Source organism: Mycena indigotica (assembly GCF_014461135.1).
Source record: "Mycena indigotica strain 171206Taipei chromosome Unknown Mind.scaff0010, whole genome shotgun sequence".
NCBI lineage: Eukaryota > Fungi > Basidiomycota > Agaricomycetes > Agaricales > Mycenaceae > Mycena > Mycena indigotica.
The window spans coordinates 2,956,412-2,976,640 of NW_023503009.1; the positions used below are offsets into that span (position 1 = coordinate 2,956,412).

General features: G+C 48.9%; 3 protein-coding genes across 3 annotated transcripts; 2 read left to right on the top strand and 1 right to left on the bottom strand.

Moving 5' to 3' along the window:
- Positions 1-10,672: 10,672 nt before the first annotated feature.
- MIND_01141600 (Cytochrome P450) lies at positions 10,673-12,753 on the top strand (the record flags this gene model as incomplete). The annotated part of the gene is made up of 12 exons (XM_037367954.1): positions 10,673-10,747; positions 10,793-10,913; positions 10,969-11,122; positions 11,170-11,256; positions 11,309-11,411; positions 11,459-11,628; positions 11,673-11,856; positions 11,913-11,949; positions 11,994-12,106; positions 12,156-12,222; positions 12,273-12,395; positions 12,449-12,753. The coding sequence occupies 12 exons, from the start codon at positions 10,673-10,675 to the stop codon at positions 12,751-12,753; spliced, it is 1,539 nt and encodes a 512-aa protein (XP_037215786.1).
- A 2,072-nt stretch (positions 12,754-14,825) lies between these two features.
- On the bottom strand, positions 14,826-16,079 carry MIND_01141700 (S-adenosyl-L-methionine-dependent methyltransferase; the record flags this gene model as incomplete). The annotated part of the gene is made up of 7 exons (XM_037367955.1): positions 14,826-14,867; positions 14,918-15,268; positions 15,317-15,379; positions 15,441-15,514; positions 15,564-15,627; positions 15,679-15,911; positions 15,962-16,079. The coding sequence occupies 7 exons, from the start codon at positions 16,077-16,079 to the stop codon at positions 14,826-14,828; spliced, it is 945 nt and encodes a 314-aa protein (XP_037215787.1).
- Positions 16,080-16,501: 422 nt separating this feature from the next.
- On the top strand, positions 16,502-18,534 carry MIND_01141800 (ABC transporter; the record flags this gene model as incomplete). The annotated part of the gene is made up of 14 exons (XM_037367956.1): positions 16,502-16,735; positions 16,788-16,875; positions 17,004-17,014; positions 17,067-17,080; positions 17,130-17,328; positions 17,374-17,487; positions 17,535-17,567; positions 17,622-17,630; positions 17,676-17,743; positions 17,798-17,811; positions 17,856-17,884; positions 17,940-18,098; positions 18,151-18,254; positions 18,303-18,534. The coding sequence occupies 14 exons, from the start codon at positions 16,502-16,504 to the stop codon at positions 18,532-18,534; spliced, it is 1,308 nt and encodes a 435-aa protein (XP_037215788.1).
- Between the last annotated feature and the right edge of the window lie 1,695 nt (positions 18,535-20,229).

Genomic DNA, 20,229 nt, shown 5'->3' on the forward strand with positions numbered 1-20,229 from the left:
ATTGGGGTCGCCACATCTGAAGCAGGCTCGACGAGGGGCCCCCGAGCCCTAGTACGATCCAACTCCATAGGGGACGGGAGCCGGAGGTGCCGGGACGGGGCGCGGGCCGCGGGTGGCGCAGGTGCGGCCACCGGGCGGATGGGGAACGGAGTTGCCGAACGGGCGATAGGGAATGCGCCACGCGGAGCCCCCAAAGGCGTCCGCGGGGTGGTCCCTTTGATGAGCTTCGCCCGCACCAAGGCTTCGTATTGGCGGAAAGCCCGAGTGCGCCAGCCCAGATAGTCACGGAGGTCTGGGGGGTCGTTCGAAGACGTGATGCCGTTGTTGATCAGGGGGTCAAGTCCGTGGCGGTACTTGGTCACCTTAACCAACGCGTCTTCGAATCCGGCGAGGTCCATTAGGTCCTCGAAGTCGTCGGTGTATCCGTAGACATCCCGTGTTCCCATGTGATAACCCGCGCTCTCCAATTTGGCAAGCGCAAGGTCCTGCTCGTTCTCCTCAACGAACCGAAGGCGAAACTCGGAGAGGAACTGGCTCCACCGAGGGAAGGGGAAGGGGTTTTTGCTCCCATGACGCTCTGCCCACTGCTGAGCAGGCCCCTCCGCCATATAGGACATGGCGTAGCGGACGGCCTTTTCTTCGCTCGGCTCTCCGTTGACCACAAAGGCCTCCGGGGCAAGCCGAGCGTAAGTCTTGACCGCGTATAGGAAGGCGCGGCCGCGTTTGCGATCTCCGTTAAACGCAAACGGAGGGTTTGGTCGTAAGACCAGTTTTGAGGCGACAGTAATATCACCAAATAACGCATCCGCGTCGGGGGCATCCGGAGATGCCAGGGCGGTTCGGGAGCTGCCAGAGGTGGTGCGGCAGCGGAAGCCTGGGAAGCAAGGTGGGTGAGGATATTGGTGAGGTTGTCTAGTTTCGCCTCAAGGTGCGTCCATGCGCGCGTCAGCGTCCCGGAGCAGCTCCGGTGGGCATAGCGGGCGTAAAGACGACAAGAGCAGAGGAGGAGGGGTCAGGTGGCAGGGGCGGTGACGAGGGGGGTACGGACTCGTACTCCGAGCCTGAATCAGCGCCAAACCTGGCAATCTTGACCGGTTAATTCCGTAGAGAGTTTCTTCTGCTGTAAGGGCAACCCTGGAGACTCCGACGAAAGCCTAGCAGGGGAGGATCCAAAGTGTGAATAAAAGCTACGGGAAATACACGGAGGGACCGACCTAGCAGGGGAGGATCCAAAGAGAAGAAACTCTAAGGGTCCGCCTGCTAGGGCGCCAACTATATACTGGTCGTCCGTAACTGCCGACGTAGAGCGCAGAAGGCCTGAGCGGCGTCGCAGGCTCTGTCCCAAGGTGATCGTTGGGAGGGTCTTGACGGATCGGTGATTGTGCGGGCGAAGGAGGCCGTGGACGATGGTCGGGGTGGGTCGGAGCGTCCGAGGGGGCGCCGGTCGGATGCGCCTCGGATGCGTTCGGAGGGTCCGAAGGAGGCCGAAGCGGGGGTTCCCCTGACAATCTAGGTCAAACATCTGTTATGATGAGCACTACACTATCAACAGATATTTTACAGAGTGCTGTCCTAGATGCATTCTGGCTTTATGCTCTGCTGAGACGTGCCAAGCGTCTAGAGAGGACTCTTACTCTGACACACACTGGGGACCATAGTCATCGCTTTGATGATTCTCTTCATACTTTTAATATTCTGATGGCGGGAACGGGACAACCACAATACAGTCATGCTTGTCATGGCTGTTTTAAAATTCTGAAAGAGGAATCACAGGAGCTGAGTAAGCCTATCTCATCATCATTTATTAGTGTTGATGATCAATAGAGTTTATTCGCGGTGTAGTGACAGATGGAGTGACTATTGGTCATCCTTGCTGCAGGGTTGTCAAGTGTCAGATTCCATTAAGCTCAATGCAAGATCAGTTTTGCTCAGAGCATTATCATCTGCACAATAAATGTCTGGTCCATAACTGTAACTCACAGGTGGAGGAGGGTCATATTACCTGTACTGAACCCTCTCACCGGGCAAAGGAGGAAGAGCATAGAAAGGCTTCTGAACCTGCATTAATGGATCTTCAGAGAAGACTAGTTAAAGATGGTGTTCCAACTCATACACCCCGCCACAATCCAACTTCTCTCTCAACAGAGCATAGGGCCAATAGAAAACCAGCAGCACCAGCAGCACTTAAACTGGATCTCACTAGAAATAATACACATCATGACCAATTGGCTACTCTTCCATGTGGTGTTATTATTGGTGGGGCTGGCAAGCGCCGCAAGCGCGGTAGTGGCGGGCGTGACACGACCGGGCAGCAGAGCGCGTTGGGCGGGCGTGCCGCTTGCCCGGTCGCCCAACGCGTGCAGCGTGCAGCGGCGACCGGGCAAGCGGCGACCGGGCAAGCGGCGACCGGGCAAGCGGCGACCAGGCAAGCGGCGACCAGGCAGCGGGCGGCGGGCAGCGGGCGGCGGGCAGCGGGTGGCGGGCAGCGGGCAGCGGGCAGCGGGCAGCGGGCAGCGGTGGAGGGTCGGCGCGGGTCCCGGGTCGCGGACAAGTAGCGAGGGTGAGGGAACGAGGGCGGGTGTGGTCGCGTGGTCGGCGCGTTAAGCGGGCGTGGCGCGGTAGTGGCGAGCGCGGGGAGTGGTGGGCGATGGTGGGCGAAGTGGCCGCGGATAAGGCCAGGTTGGTGGGGAGGGAGGGGTTGGTTGTGGGATAAAGAACAGGGGAGGCGGTGACGACGTCCACACGCTGCTTTCCTAGCCCTGTACCACGCAGTAGGAGGCGACGGAAAGCAAGTTGAAAGAATACAAAACTCACCCTTTAAATAGCCACAGGCAGTGTAATGCATTTGTAACGCGTTTGTTGAGGAGCGCGTGCTCAGCGCGACGCGTTTGTTGACAGTATGGGCAGGCAAACAGGAAGGGCAAGTAAACCGGGCGCGTGCCGGGCGCGTGACCCGGTGGCTCCCGGTCACATCACGTCGAGCTCGTGCTCCACGCGACGCGTTGTTGAGTCCTCCGGGGAGGGGCCAAGAAACGAGTGGGAGAGGAGAGAGAGTGCGTGTGACGAGTGACTCGGGTGTGTGACCCGATAGCTCCCGATCACACACGTGGCTCGCGTGACGTGGCGAGCCACTCCCACCACCCAATTGCCACCCAACCGCAGGCCAGGACTACGCTCGCCCGCCACGCTACGCTCGCCCGGCGGCGTTCCCTCACCCCTCGCCCCTCCTGCCCGCTACCCGCTGCCCGCCTCCAACCCGTCGCTGCCCGCGTTGCCCGCTGCCCGCCTCAACGCCCCAACGCCCCAACGCCCCGCCCAACGCGCTAATCAAGCCACCACGGCCGCCCTCTGTTGCCCGCTGCCCGCTGCCCCGCCTCCAACCCGCTACCCGCTACCCGCTACCCGCTACCCGTTGCCCGTTGCCCATTGCCCGTTGCCCCGCTACCCGCCTCCAACCCGCCGCTACCCGCCGACGGCGACCGCGAGGACCGTGGCTGCCATCGCGCTGATCACGCGACCACAGTCGCCCCCCGCCGCCAACCCGCCTCCCGCTACCCGCTACCCGTTGCCCGTTGCCCCGCTCCCGCCTCCAACCCGCCTCCCGCTACCCGTTGCCCGTTGCCCATTGCCCCGCTACCCGCCTCCAACCTGCCGCTACCCGCCCGCCGACGGCGCGGCTGCCATCGCGCTGATCACGCGACCACAGTCGCCCCCCCGCCGCTGCCTACCCCCCACCCCCAACCCGCCCGCTGCCCGGCCCTGCTGCGCGCCTCCAACGCCCCGCCCCAACGCGCCCTCATCCCCTTGCCCGCTGGTTGATGCTTGTGTACTTTGCATGTATGTAGATAGGCAAATGTACAATGGATTTTCCCTTAATAGACACGCATATCTTAAGCATATCTTAAGCAAATAAGAGCTCTAATGATTTTCAAAGCAAGCTGGACAATTATTCAAAGCTATATAATATGATGTTTGTGAATCCTCTATGTTGTGAATCCTCTATGCTTCCGGCGACATTCTTGCGTGGCCTGGCGACACTCCTGTATAGTAGTCAGTATTATAAATCCTAAAAAAGCACCACATACCCAAAACATTTTCCAACAATTCAAAATCTAGTGCTCGGTAATCCCTCATGGGCAGATGGTATCTGGGTTTGCGCTTGCCATTTATCACTACCTTACTGTATCCTGCCACATTGTTGACAGCACGGGACACATCCCCCTGGTCAATGCTGAGGGTCTGACCAATGGCGGTTTGGGAATAGCCTCTGTGGGCCAAAGCTCGGCACAATGCTCTGAAAGCCGGAGATTTCTTTGGGGGTAAAGGCTGCTTATAAGGGGCGAGGGCTGGCTTCTTGACCTTCTTAGGTTTTGGTGGGTGGGGGGCAGGCTTTTGAGGGAGTGTCCTTTTTCTAAGGCTCCTCCGCAACAGAAGCACGGGCTCGCTAAATGTTTGTGAGCAGGGTGGAGGGGCAAGAATAGGTAGTATACACACCTAGGCTCCTCCTTCTTGGCTTTAGGACCAGGTTCCATAAGCTCAGCACGGTGCTCGCCCAGAGGTAGGTTCATTTGAGAAGTGAGGTGTGACTGATGTTACTCTCAGGTGACGTGACTGATCCTGTAGGATCAGTGAAGTGTCACTTGGTTGTCACAAGTGCCACCAAATTTCTGTCGACTCTACCTCTGCTTGCATGGCTACCCCTCAGATGTTCAGTAAAGCTGCTCAAGAGAGGATCCGCCAGGCTAAGGCTTCCCAAAATACTATACAAATCAACTGGGAAGACTTTTGGCCAGATAATGAGGCATCTCCACCATCACCGACGATTCACCGTCGATTTCACCTGAACTTTTGCCCCAGCCAGTGGTTTCCTCAGAGCTTTCTAGCCAGTCTAAAGAGAAAGGCTCACTCACAACCTCAAAAGATCAAACAATATTGGCTGCAGGTTAGTTGACACTTGGATTAACATAAGTTTTTAACAATACCTAGTGCGGGAGGCAATGGAATGCTGTATCTGTTATGAGGCTGCAAGAATGCCTATCTCAGCTTGGTGCATGGCTATATATCACTGGATATCTAACTCAATATTTCTTAGTCCTGAATGTCGCAACTGTCTATTGTGTACCCCCTGCCTGTCCGAGTATCTACAGAGCTCATACCGGAAGGCAATGCGTTTGGGTGACACACATCATACATATGTGATGTTCACTTGTCCCTTATGCAAGGAGCAGTCGGAACTGTTGCAACTTGGGCCTCCAGACCGTCGACTGTCTGCTGTGGTTGCTGCACTTGGCCAAGATATATGTTCAGAATGCACAAGAACTTGGGAGGAGGATTTAGTGCTAGCTAAAGAACGTTACTACCAGGTTATGGTTTATGGCTACCTACCAGTTGATGACCCTTATGATAGTGACTATGTAGACGAGTAAAAAGCAGAATGAGTTGAATCATACTACCTAGACAATCAATACTTTATTCTGAATCGTCACCATCTAAAACTTTTTTTGCAACCTCGTTGGCTTCCTCCTCTGTAGGCTTGTGAAACTCCTTAATCAAGGCATTCTTCACGTTCTCTGCAGAGATGGTGGCCTTACCATCTGCCTTGAGTGCCTGCTTGGAGCGTGCGGCTTGGTCACCATCACCTGCATTGAGAATCTCCCTCAGCGTCTCCTCATGGTCCAACACAAACTCGTCAATGTCGTAGGGGGATTGGATGTCTAGGGTGCCATTTTCTTCTGCGTCTTCAAGCTGTTTTGCCAGTTATTTTTGAATCTCCTTTTCAACAATCAAGCCCACATCTCGCAGGGTTTTTTGCCACTCGGATTGACGCTTCATTACATATTGCCAGATTGCTCCAGCAAAACTCTTGTCTGTATTGATAGTTAGCCTAAAGGGTATCAGAAGAATAAATAACAAACATCGTTGACCGGGCCTATTATCTTGAACCAGAAGTTGGGCAACATATAACATATGTCCCAAGTAAAGGCATTCAGACAGAGTTGCTGATGGAGCCTTGTCCTTTTCGCCCGGCACATCACCCTTTCCCTTCATCTTCTTCCATAGCAGATTATCCCCAAAATGGAGATTAATAAGACCTTCTGCATATAGATAGGTCTGTGCATCTTTCTCCCGAGTGGGCAAATCATAGCATCCGCGTCCGCGTTTACGAGAGGAGGCAGCGGCAGGCGTAGTCTCTTCTTCTTCTTCAATAGATATGTCGAGTGGTAGGATTGGAGAGGAAGGAGGCTTTGAATGTTGGGCATAACAAGCAGCTCGACAGTGGCGGAATAGGTGTAGACATTGTCATGAGTCACGGAGGGGTCGGCACTGATGCTAGCTATAACGCGGGGATAGTTTTCGACAACATGCCAGCTCTGATCTCCATAACGGGCCAGGGAGGCAACCTTGGAAACCGGATCAAATGTTGCAAGTGGATCCTCTGGAGTTTCACGCCTAGTACAAGTAGGAGGGCAGAGAACACTATACTTGTCCGCAAACCCTTGAATGCGGCCTAGATTTGAAGCAAGGTTTTGAGTATCATTCTGGAGTAATTCACCCATTATATACGCCTCGTAAAGCGTGATAGTTCCTATATAAACATCAGAGACTAGACACACTAATGCAAAACCTAGGGACTGACCCACGAATTCACCCTTTTCCTGACTCATAATATTCTTGAATCCTGCAAGTGCAAACTCCCAGGTTATATGAATGACGTCGGCATTGGTTGGAACCCAGTTGGGCTCCATTTTGCGGGGCGGCAGCTGAAATACAATAGTCCGACCAATGCCATCTTTTTCAGCTATCTGGTAATGAATGTCGACTACAGAAACTTCAACAAAGTAAAAGTTGAAATAATAAAATTGTTTACCTCCCAGAAAAACTAATTTCTTGGGCTGAAACGCTAATAAGATTTTGAGTATAAACCTTTTCAACACATACCTCCTCATCCAGTTTCTCATCTCCATGAATACTGTTCTCTGGCCTGAATGGCCGCTGATGGGGAGGTGAGCTAGAGTTCGTTGAGTCTTGAGAGGTGGCCTATTCCAATATTAATTTTTTTCTTTCCAAAACCAAAAAACCATGTGTAATTTCCTACTGTATGGTGCCGCTTGAGTGGATTCTGAAGCAGTTATAAGAGAAAATAATAATAGAATTAAATACACCCTCACCATAGTTTCGTCTTTCTTATCTTCCTCCTCCTCCTGGGCTATCTGGAGAGGCGTTGAGAATGGTGGCTTAAATAAAAATAACAAAGGAACTCACTGGAGCCTGAGGCATTGCAATGATGCCACGGCCCACCGACTGTGATAGAATCTTTTCAACCTCCCCCATCTTATGATATTCGTGGGCTATCAGAAGACTATAGTTGTAAGTTATAGTCTTGTCAGCCAGTTCTTGTGCAAGGCGGAGTTTTTTGGTATCCTTGTCTTCACGTTTTCTTGAAGGTTTGGCGCCACTCTCAATAGAGAGAGTTATAAGGTATTCTAAAGGCATAGCCATACTGTCAGGTAGTAAGTAGAAGGATATACGCTATGATTTAGTACTCACAGGACATCCTTGCTCAGAGTTATTGTAGCATTTGTAGGCAGAGACATGCTGGTGGTTGGTTTGTGAAGTCACAGTAGTGACCAAGTAACAGGGAGACGTGAAAATCTCCTGTAGCTTAAATCAATCCTATAGGATTCTAAAATTATCCTACAGGAAGAGTATCTGCTGACTAATGACGGGGTTTCGGTACATAACTCTTTCCAGCAGAATAAACATTAGACTGCCACACTCCTCTCATAGTTTGCCCTGCTCCCATGCTACTGTCAAAGAGTGCCTTTACCTCTGGGACACTGTCTCTCACACTCCAAAGATTAAAGTGTCGATACCAAGAGGTATCAGGTATGACAGCTCCAAAGACCTCTTTCATAGCTTTTGCCCGCTTCATGGTCTTGCTCTTCTCCATGTAGAGCAGGAAATTGGTATGAACATCAATGGTGTAACGTGCAGGAAATGAACTATATGTATGCTTTCAGCAAGAGCATCAAAAAGAAATGGAAATATTTACCTATGGGAAGCAGAGCGAGGAACTGATTTCTTGCCAAAAACATCCTGATCTTCTTCATCTGAGCTTATAAGATTAATAACCTCCCTAGAATTTCAAGCTTAATGAGCAGCTCAAGTAATACTGAAGAAACATAATATGGACGGTTCAGTTTTAATCTTTTTCCTTGGTAAAGGTAGGTCATTTGCTATAGATTCCGAGCGGGGTCGACGACTGATTGTTGGGGTGGTCTGGAAATCTAGAAGCTTGGCCCCCATATTATAGGGTTTTCCGGCAAATTCAAAGGGACCTAGAATAACCTTCTGTCCTGCAGATATTCCAGTCAGGGGGATATCACGTCCTGCCCAGACGTCACGTGTGACAACACAATAAGCAGCAAGTTGGGCTGAGTCAAAACCAGAGAGCCGTCGAATGGAGTCTGAATCAGCTGGTATGAATAATGGTAGCTTTGGAGCAGCAGTTGTACAGAAGATAGGTGCATCATTTATTTCCTGTAAAATGTTGAGAACGAATTTGTAGTGTAACATCAGATATAGACCTTGCACCATGCAACTTCTATCCTCTTGTTAAAATCATGCTCCAGCTCCATCTTGCCCTTAGTTGGTATTAGAGAATTTGCAAGAAAACCAGGAGGTAGACTGCTGCGCCAATATGGTGAGAGATTATGACTGTGCATTGGTAGGGTTCGGGGTATAGTGTGGGCATCCGGGGTAGGGGCAGATATAGATGAGGGCCTGGTAGGTTGAGCTATTATAGGAGAGGAGAGTTGAGTTTCAGCTCTAGAAATAGAAGCTATAGGGGTAGGAAGCATGTTTGATGGACCAGAAGTATAAGAAGGTGATGGTGTCGCTTCTACTATGTCAGATAACAAAGAAAGAAGATAATCACATACCAGACACAGTCTCAGTATATGAGAAGAAAGAACGGTGGCCTGCCAGAGAACAGCAGTGGGCAACTCCATAAGCTTTTGCGTAGCCAACACAACATATCTTGCACAGCCAATGTGTGCAAGTGCCATTCCTATCTGACTTGGCTTCACAGTGAGGACCCTGACAGCGGACAACACCAATAGGCTAGAGATCTAAATGAGAAAAGGAATTGTACTTATAGTATTACGCACTTTTGAATGTTGGTCAGGAGATACCCACCAAAAGCCTTCACATTTGGATGCCAGAGCAGTTGGGTTAAGCCAATTGGGTAGTTTGCCACCTCCATAATTATAGTAGTTGTTCGAGCACTATGTTGTATAAATCATGCTCCTTTGTATAATAGTAGAACACCTACTTTAACGTAGTAATGGTTTTTATTATCCGGATGGCTTCTTCCTGATGACCTTTGGCTGAATAGAATAGTGCCTCGAGAGCATAAGGGACAGGTGGAACCAAGTTGTGGGAGTTGGGTACTGGGTTCCATACTCATAAGAGGAAACTCAGTATGCGTTACAGTAACTCATCACTCTTGGGAATTACTACAGGATAGTAGAAAGAGTCCTGAAGGGCTGAGGAGGGAGATTTGATAAGCGTGATCAGCCTTGATACCCTGTAGAATATTTTACTTGATTTCTCCTACAGAATAACCCATCCTATAGAATGATAAAATGTCTCCTGTAGGACTCTTGATCCTGTAGGATAAATAAGTTGTCCTGTAAGTTGTTATCCTATAGGATATGTCAGGTATCATATCCTACAGGATACCTAACCTGTCCCGCAGAATGGTGGATCCTGTAGGATAGGTTAGGTATCCTGTAGGAACCTATCCTACAGGATACCTAACCTATCCTACAGGATCCTTGACCTGTCCTGCAGGATGGTTTATCCTGCAGGATATGCCCACGGGTATATGCCCACGGGCATATGCCCACGGGCATTGCACAACATTGGCATGGGTCTCAACCTCAGACATTGTCTATGGTCTTGTCCGGATTTTAGATCAAAGATGTCCGGTTTTGGCTGAAATTCTGTCCGGATTTTGGTCAGACCTCCATCAAAGATTTCAAAAATTTGTCCGGATTTCGGTATCCTACCTCAATAGGGACTCGCACGGGTCCTTAACGGCGGTCACAGAAATTTCTGAAACTAGTCACGCCCCGACGTGTTGGCCCCTTGCGTAGCCCATAGCCAATGTCTGTCTGTCAAGACTGCATCCAAGCTGCATGCATCGTGTGTAGCTGTTTCCATCCTCGTGTTTTCTTCTCTGACCGTCCACCGAAGCTGTGGCCGTCCTAGCGCATTCCGCTGTCGACAGTTCAAACTTCAAATGAATCGGAGATGCTGGCTTACGCAGAAAATAGCATTAATCTTCAAATTTGACATCTTCAAGAACTAGACGTCTATTTGCGCAATAAAGAATTAAGCGACTTTCCTTTGAACAATGGCCCGTCGCGGTATCCGGCGATGTTGTTTGAATGATTCGGAGTTTGACGAGGTTTGTACAATGGTAACCTTGCAATCATCATGATGATATACTTGAACTTTGTTCACTGGCATTGTGTAGCATTGTGTGTTCGCTTTCCTAGTGATCTGCGACCAAAATAACCTTCGACCTGCGCATCACCGCTTCCATTCCATTCACACGAACAAACGCGGAACTGCTGTTAACATCGAACCACCACCTCTACACACCATGTTGCCTTTGCCTCTTTGCATTGGCACGTTGTTTTTTGCCTACCGTCTCGTACGTTTCCTGAAGCAGCTCAGCGTAAGTTCGTCATCTTACCACCTCTGTTTGCTAATACCATCTCAGTTCCATGGTTATGTGAAAGGATACCGTCCACTACTCGACCCTCATTCGCTTCCCGGAAATGCGATTCCAGCAAATTGGTGGCACATGGGTTTCATGTGGCCATGGATTCAACGAAAACATGGTCAGTCCGTCCGGCCTAAAAAAGACCTCGTGATGCTGATAATTTCAACTTGAAGCTCATTTCAACCATACCTATGATCTCACTACCATCATACCCATCTTGGCGGGTAATAGCATGTATATTGCGGCATCAGTGGGTATGGCTAGGCAGATATGGGGCAATGAGGGCAAGACCCATCTCGTCAAACCCAGCGATTTTACCACGGAGGCGTCAGTATTTATATTAAGATTTTCTTCAACTCACGCTCCATTTACAGAGTCTGGGGCAGTAGCATTGCTTCGGCCAACGGTGAGGACTGGAAACGACATCGTCGTGTGGTTGCTCCCGCCATCTCATCCAATATGTGCGCCTCGGTTTATTCTTGACTTTCAACGCGGTGATGTTCATCTCGGCAGGCTCTCGCGTGTTGTGGATGAGTCTGCTTTAGTCTATCAGAAAATGTGTAAAGACCTGACACCGAACGGAGTTGTCACAGATTTACATTCCTTATTGTTGAGGGTAGGTTTTTCCTATCGACATTTACGGGTTATCTTATCGATGTGTAGTTCACCCTCGTTATGATCTGTCGCTGTGGGTTTGGAATGTCTGTCGATTGGAAGCCGAGCACAGCGAACGATGAAGTAGCAATTTTCGACCGTGCTCTCTCAATTGCTTCCACGACCCTTATTCATCGTCTTATCTTTCCGAACTGGGTCTGGCGGCTGCCTGTACAACGGTTGGATGTTTCCCTGGCTATTCAATATGGCTGACTTCGATCAGGCTCAGAGAAATTGACGAGTCTTGGACGACAGTGCTCACGCTGATAGCATCCCTCGCCGCAGGAAGGCAGGTTCAGTATTCGACGCTCAAGGAGCTCGGAGACAGCGAAATCACAGATCTCTTCACGAAGCTAGTGTCGTCCACCGAGGAAGCTTCGCGGTACACACTGACGCCGGCCGAAGTGGTGAGCACATGATACTAACTACGTCGTGGTCTTTCCTACCACTAAACTGTCTGCAGACGGGGGACATGATGTCGCTTCTCTTCGCGGGCAATGGTGCAGTGCATTATCGTCTACATTTCCTCGATTGACAGACACAGAAACCACAAGCAGCGCGTTGATGTCGACCTTGGTGTTTCTGGGTCTTCACCCAGACCAGCAACAGACTGCATACGAAGAAATCTTGAGAGAAGTTCCCTCGAGAGAAGAAATAGTGCTTACAGATATTCCACATATGACTTACCAAGCCTTATCTTTTGTAGACCTTGCGGAATGTTTCTGGCCTCAAATATCTGCTTGCTTGTATGCACGAAGCCCATCGCCTTGTTCGTAAGTGACCACGTTTGTTCCAGCTGGTGGTGGTCTGACATGGAACGTAGCCGCGACAATCAATCTGCCTCGCGATGTACCCGAAGATATCGTTTTGCGCACCATGCTTCCAACCGAACAAGATATCATCATTCGCAAAGGCTCCCGCGTCATGATCGATATCATGGCAGTCTGTCCGTCTCGTTACCTTCTTATTGCGACGTCCTGGCTGACTCACTTTGTTCAGGTCATAACCCACACGACTTCCCCGCACCAGAATCATTCAACCCTGCGCGCTGGCTCTCCCCCGACTTGAAGGAAGATGTCATTATGTTTGGAGCGGGCCCGCGCTCATGCGTGGGACGTCGTTTTGCTCAGACCGAGGCAGTGACATTTCTCGCCCACTTTCTTCGAGACTGGCAAGTTGAAACAGTCTTGCACGCGGGGGAGACGCATCAAACTGCTCTGGATCGTATTCTAAGCGGCGCGAGCATGTTTGGTACCGCGTTCGGGGTGGGAGAAGTCCCAGTCAAAATCACGAAACGGGACTGAACTACTAAAACATAGAAATAAGTACATCGCTCGTACTTGTAGCTGTATACGTGTCGCTTCAAAATTTGTTCGTATATATATTAGAACTCTGCGAAGACAATGGAGCCCACACTCGCAGGGATATGATGTTCACGTTCACGATCATTGCTGTGGCTGAGAGTGTGCAACATAACAGACTCTTCGAGTGGAAGCTGCGAGGTCTTGCGCAAGTTGAGAATGAGGCGCGTGGCCTATAGCCACTCGTTGAGAAGGATTTTGCAATTTGAGTGAGAGAAGAGACCCACCGCAATTGAGTAAATAGCAATAAGCCATCTAACATTTGGGTCAGTATTCTCAAGTTATCCCTGGATCTGTGGCATTTGTCTTACCCTCCAAGGAAGTTAGCAAAAGAATTTTTGTAGAGCAGGTTCATGAACATGTCAGTGAGCAGAATTGCTAAAGTTGCCATCATTTTGTTTTCCTATTGACAGAAAAAAAATTACCAAAAATGCTATGATAATTAAATCATGATGAGTCATCAAACAACCTTGATATGGCAACTTACAAAAAGTAGAAGATCAGTCCATCTCTGATGAATGAAATAAAAAGAGGAGAAATTCGTTTAAGTGACTTGAAGTCAGCAAGTTGGAAGCTAGCATTGCGAAAGAGTGTTGCAATAGTCATCAAAAAGAAGATTGCTGTTATCAACTTATATATCAGCCATTTCCATATTATATGATAAGGAATAACTTGCTGGCAATGATAGCATCAGGTATCCTGAGATAAACATCAATTCTAAGGATTTTTCTTTGGTTTAAGAGACTTACCAACTAAAAAGGCTGACTTTGATATCTGGAAATGCAAAGCATCCTGGCCAAGGCAAACCCAAAGGAGCAGGGAATACACTTGTAGCAGTCTTTGTGGCAATATCCACACTTGAATATAGCTCTAACTATTTAATTGTTATAGACAATAGATAAATCATTTACTTGGACTTACTCCAAATTGCACTATAAGATGCAACTTATGTAAGAAGATATTTGTCTCTAGTTTATATTCTTACCTATAAGCAGTAAAACCAAAAACCACAGAACTGTTGAAATTGTGCCAGTGATTAGAATTGTATTTCTTGCAAAAGCAAAATTCTTACTTTTTCGACTTTGCAGATACATGGCATTGATCCGGAGCACCAGAATAATGTTAACCATGCTAGTAAAAAGAATATCTCCACCCCTATTATTATTGTTGTCAGTCTTCAATCTGACTAATCAATTTACACTTACAGGATCACAAACCAAAACCAGTTTGAGCAGCTGGAAAGATATTATAGCTTTACATAACCAAGCATGCAGAATGACCCACAACTTTGTAAACTTATTAGATATCTATTTGTCCATAAAGAATTACATACCTGGAGAGATAGGCCAACAATATTAGTGACTATATTTGTATTAACATTAAACCTGAGCCAAGAGGAGATCATTGTACCAATAAAAACACTGCTGCAAGAAGATCAATATATGATTGCTGGGATAAATGGATATATTGTGCATACAGATTGTAGAGCACCCCATAGTAACGTGCAAAGAAGTAGAGTAATTTGATTGAAGACATTTTACTTCTGTCCATAAGTTAGCAATCGTCAGCTATCAACCATGATAATAATAATAATAATGATATTGTACATACTTCCAAACATAGTCAAACTGTATTTGTGTCAGTAACCTAGCAAGTTTGGGGAATATACTTCAACTTTCCTCATCATCAAACTTGAGTAGAATATCATAGACCAGAAAAGTGATGGAGGCAACTATGTTTAACATAAGATATAGCAAAACTGACGTCGCGACAGTACATACTTTGTGCACAATTTTCCATCCGGGTAATGGCCATTCCATTATAAATTGATTCAAGGGCATCTGCAATGGCAGCAGGGTTACTTGGAGCAGGTGCCGACATTCTGGTTACTGAGAATCAGAGAGGGTCTCCAGTTTTATCCATTCTCCAGTGCAGTGTGACTCGGAGATATCATCGGTGTTCCAAATTTGGACTGCTATCTACAATTCATGGGGGCAGGTACACGGGATTCTCTATCAAAGATGACAGGCCACCACAAGAATCATGGGACTAAACAGCTATTTGTGAATGTGAATGATGTTAATTTAGATCGCCACCGCACACTCACTTTCAGACGCCCTGCTTGGGCTATGAAGACAGCAGCACTTCTTGTTAGATCCCCGAAGGCACCTTCGCCGTCAGCATCGGAGCTCCACACAGTCGCCGATTGGCCCAAGGCTCGCTCCAATGGCGCATACCAAGCCGATGTCGAGCGACGATTGGCGAGATCTTCGATATATGCCAACTTTAGCCTGAGGACTCCAGTGTCCTGAACAGTTTGTGTGGCACAGTCAATACGACGGTCAAAGATACTTCGGTGACCGATCTGGGTCTGCTCTTCGAAAAGTTCTGCCAATTGGATATGAGTGATATCGAGTGGGTTCATGCTTGCTGTCCAGCACCACTCGTAAATTCCGAGCTGCCAAAAGCGTAAGTCGTGAATCAACAAACATCGGGTCGAAGTTACCATGCCTCCTGGACGCAATAAACGTCCCAAGGTGGAATACGAAATTAGAAAGCTCGCACAATGCTGGGCCAGGCAAAGAATTCGATTGTTAGATAATCGCGGCGACAGGCCCACTAGTGCATACCTTGAGAGATTCGATACTGTAAATCGCGTCAAAAGATTCCGCGCCGAATTCGGACTCCAGTTGGTATAAGTCCGCTATCTAAATTAAGCGCAATGCTAGCTCAAGCGGTGAGAATGCACGGACCGCAACGAAACTCGGCTCGACCTCCAACACGACCGTTGAGAGCTCTCATAGAGGCCGCATTAATCTGAAGGGCTCGTGGTAAATCTCTATACCTCCAAGTAGGAGCCCGGCCTACCTTGTCCGAGTCCAGATCAATCCCAACAACAGAAACATTCATAAAATGCAAAAGCTCAAAGCATGCGTCCCCTACACCGCAGCCAACTTCCAACACACGCATGCCCGGTTTGAGCGCAAGTTTCGAAAAAAGATAGCGCTGGTGCCGAGCGGTAGCGGTGAGACGGTCATCGCCGCCATAGAGCATGGAGAAGTGGAAATTGCTTGAAGCCATAGTCGCGATGAAAGAGTCATCTTTGGCCGTTATATGATCTCAACGTCAATCGCCCCCTTGAGCAGAACACGAGGGTCGGCACAGCAGGAAACAGCCTTCTGATAGATGCAGGAGGAAGAAGAAGTCGAGACAGGGTTCAAAGCGGCAAAGCCATTTTCAGTGATGGTTTGCCGAAAAGAAACGAACATTGATGGAGAGATGTCACAGCGTCTACAGAAGCCTTTACTCTGCATTTATTCATGATGGCGAGAGCATTATTTTCTATTATTGGGCTCATCTCCGACCCTCCATGTCCTCCTTGAACGAACCAAAGCTTGAGGCCCAAACCTCCAACTCTCCAGAAGACCGTGACCAACATGGAGAAGCAAGCGTCAAGTTAACGTCGCCGAAGCTCATCTCGACTTTTGTGTATGTATTTTCTAAGCTATTAGCCATGGCATTTCTACAAGCTCATACCTGAAAGGGCGTTCATGCTTGCTTTCTCATTGACCGCGTTGGACCAAACTATCCTTTCAACAGCTCTCCCCAAGATTGCTTCGCATTTCGAGGCGATTTCAGATTTATCCTGGATACCAAGTGCATATTTTCTGCCTCAGGCAAGCCTTTTTCCATGGAGCTACTCGCATGGCTCAGTCATTTTCAGGCAGGGTTAATGTTATTTTTCGGTCGCATCTTGGGCATGGCGCCGGCGAAAGCGGTTCTGCTTTTGGTTATCGGCATCTTTGAAGCTGGAAGTCTATTGTGTGCTGTAGCCCCTTCTGTCAATGTCCTCATTGCAGGGAGGGTAGTGGCAGGCGTCGGCGCCTCAGGACTCATGGTCTCAGTCATGTTCATTATCGCCAAGGTAACTCTTCATCTCAACAAAACACTGAACATTTTACCCCAATCAATTCCAGGTGACGACTCTTCGACAGCGGCCCGTATTCATGGGTGTTTTCGGAGCCGTATACGCGATCGCCTCAATTGTTGGTCCTCTCATCGGAGGTGCTTTCACTGGTGCATGAATATTTGTCTAACCACACCCTGCTGTTAACGATGATTTTTGTAGATCACGTTTCATGGCGGTAAGACAAATAACCCGTCTGTATATTTGATGCTAACTTTTCCCACAGCTGGTGTTTTTGTAAGTCAATGTCGCGTTGGCCTTTTATGTTGATGCTAATAATGTGGGCCAGACATCAACTTACCGGTTTGGCGCAAACTCTCGGAAGAGTTCAGACTTGATTACCTCATAATAGATCGGCGGCGTCGCATTTGCAACCATCCTTGCAGCGTTGCCTCCAATTCAACCATCAGGCATTGAGGGTTCGGTTATCTCTAGACTGGATCGGCGGTCTTCTGAGCATCGGAATGGTCACACTTTTCCTCATACCTATTCAATGGGGCGGCAATACCAAACGATGGAGCGATCCGGAGGTAATCTCGCTGCTTGTCCTGGTCAGGATTTTTGCCATAAGCTTGCGCATCTCTAAGCGTTCTCAGTCTGCTGTTTTCTTCCTGGCATTTTTGCTCTGGGAACTACGAGAAGGTGAGGCGGGAATACTACCACTTCACATGTTTCGGCGACGGAATATGTTTGGATCGTGCCTCGAAGGGGTGCGTTTGTTATCCGTCTCTTGTAAACCTCGCTGAAGCCGGACTAGTTCTTCATCAACATTTGTTTCATTTTGGCCAGTGTCAGTACCAACTTGTGAATCTGATGACGTTGTTCTCACGTTGACGACTCACAGTACTATCTTGTAAGTCGTCACCCAATCTCTGAATCATCTAGTTGATATCGGTAGCCCTTCCTTTACCAGCTGCGCGGCCATTCTGCGACTCGTTCAGGTATCGATCTCATTCCGTTTATGATGTGCGGGTTTCAATTTGCACTTGTTGCTGTTTCCATTCTGACCGAATTGGATAGCTCTGGGACTGTCGGTAAGGAATATCTCCGTGACACGGTTATCAATCACGTCTCTCAGCGGCGTTAATATCGGGAGTTTGCATCGCAGTTAGTCGAACTTCCCAACTTGAATCACATTCGGGTGTTTTTCTCATCGCTGTAGAAACTGGGACATCCCTGGCCGTTCTTGTTTGTTGGACCCCTTGTTGCGGCTTTAGGCTCCGGATTGCTGTACACGCTCAACGAGTTTTCTTCCACTGGTCGCATCATTGGTTTCCAGCTGATTCTTGGAATCGGATTGGGCGTGGCCCTCCAGAATACCGTTTGTGGATCCATGTCACTAGTTCCTTCAAAGTTTCTCTTCAGCGCGATAGATGGTGGTTGTTCAAGCTGAATTTGCAACAGAGGAAGCTCTACTTTCTCGTGCGACATCCGTCGTCACATTCACGCAAACTTTGGGTGCATCAGTAGGCCTTGCGTTCGTATCCTCGCGCTTGGCATTTATGCACACTGATGATATGAGCAGTGTCGCTGGTGCTATTTTTGCCGGTCAACTTCGACACCGGCTAAACCATATTCCTGGAGTTGAAGTCAGCGCTCTGAATGCAGCCCTTGCCAATGTAGAGGCTGTATTCAGTTTTCCCCCGAGTGTGCGGACTCAAGTGCTCGCCGCATATATTCACTCGGTCGACACTGTATTTCTTTTCAGTGTCGCACCTTTTAGGCTCCGCAGCGTGTCTTGTTATTGGCCGCAGTAGCATCGAAAACTTGGCCCAAACCCACTCCTCCCCCGGCTCAGCTGACCTGTGATCTATGCTAATTTTAGTACGCCCCATGTTCGTCTTCGAATAGAAAGTCGTATGCACTGGCACTTTGGTCTTTGGTTCAATTTCAAGTTTACTTGGAGTTGTTACCTATGATTTGTTCAAGCTCAACCGGGACCGACAGGTCGTGCTTCTCCCGCTTCGAAGAGTCGGAAGGCGAGTACAACTGGCATGATATGATGGTGCGGTGCGGGGCCATTGGTCGTACCTCGGGCGGCTATCAACACGACCAGCCTATGGAGACCCGTGAGCTGGCATCGACTGAGAGTATCTAACAAGAAGCGAACCTGTCCTCCAACCATGCGGTGGCCTTCGGGTTCGTTGATGTCCGCCACAGAAGAGTTGACATCGCATTCGAGTTCACCGTAAGGCGCCAACACAGGTGCACCGTGCACAAGGGAAGGTCCCAAGGTGCTGTTGAGATGAGCAGATTCAAGAGTATTGAACAGTGGAGCTGTCCAAGTTGAGAACCCGCCCTCAACGGGAACCTGGATCGCAAAGCCTGTGTGTGTGTCTGATACGTTGACTCGGAGCGTCTCTCTTCAAGTCACAACAAAAAAACAAGTCAATATAAATGCCTCTTCTGTGCCACAGTCACTGGTACCTCACCATGTTTGAACTTCAGCTCTTGATCCTCTCTCTGATCAGTCTCCTCGCATTCTGCTCTTTTGTTTGTCTGCCTCCGACAAAGGTCACGGCGTATAATGGAGTTCCGCAAGTTAACAGTCTCGCCAACACCCTCCTTTTCGGACTCAAAAACAGCTTGGACTTTTTTCGTGGTCGAACGCGGTTTTTAGAGAACTGCAGGCAGTGTTGGCTCTAAGCTCTAAGGCTTAGAGGGTGTCTAAGCCCTAAGGCCTTAGACTAAGGCTTAGGCTAAGGCTTAGATATTGGCCGAAAATCTTTGGAGGGCTTAGAGGGCTTAGAGATCACGTAATATGTATGACATATGATCGACGCAGCTGACAAAAATTCATCGATTATTATCGGCCCATCTTCCCTTCTTCCGCTCGTCTTCCGTCGATTCCACAATGCCCTCCGAGCTGTGGGACCACTTCCACCCGCTCGACTCGATCCAGGAGAAGAAGAGGGTTTTGGCTCGTGCGTGGGCAGACAACGAGCGCTACATGCGTATGATGGCAGAATTGGAGGCGGAGGATGATACTCTTGATTCAGGAGCTGTCGAAATTGACGATTCGGAGGTCTACCAACCATAGTTTGCATGTATATTGCCAAAAATTAGAGCCATCAAAAATTTCCTTTTTGGGACTCTAAGCCCTTAAACCCGGCTAAGCCTTCTAAGCCCTAAGCCTTAGCCTAAGCTCTCAGCCCTTAGACCCTGGGGAGGTCAGTTTTTAAGCCCTTAGGGCCAACACTGACTGCAGGTGGATCGTCAATATGTTGACCAGCCTAAAATATTAAGACGCTTTTAGGAACCTTTACGGTCCAGTTTTCCGGTTCTATTGTGGGACTAGCAAGATGTACATTGTGTCGTCCTTGGCCGCGTACAAGACCTTCTATGGAGCTCGCGAGCTTGACCACACAGAAGGGCACTTCCGTGTCTTGCGAGCATTTGGAAGCACCGGAGCACGAGAGCTTCTCACGCCATCCGTGCATGAACATTTCTTA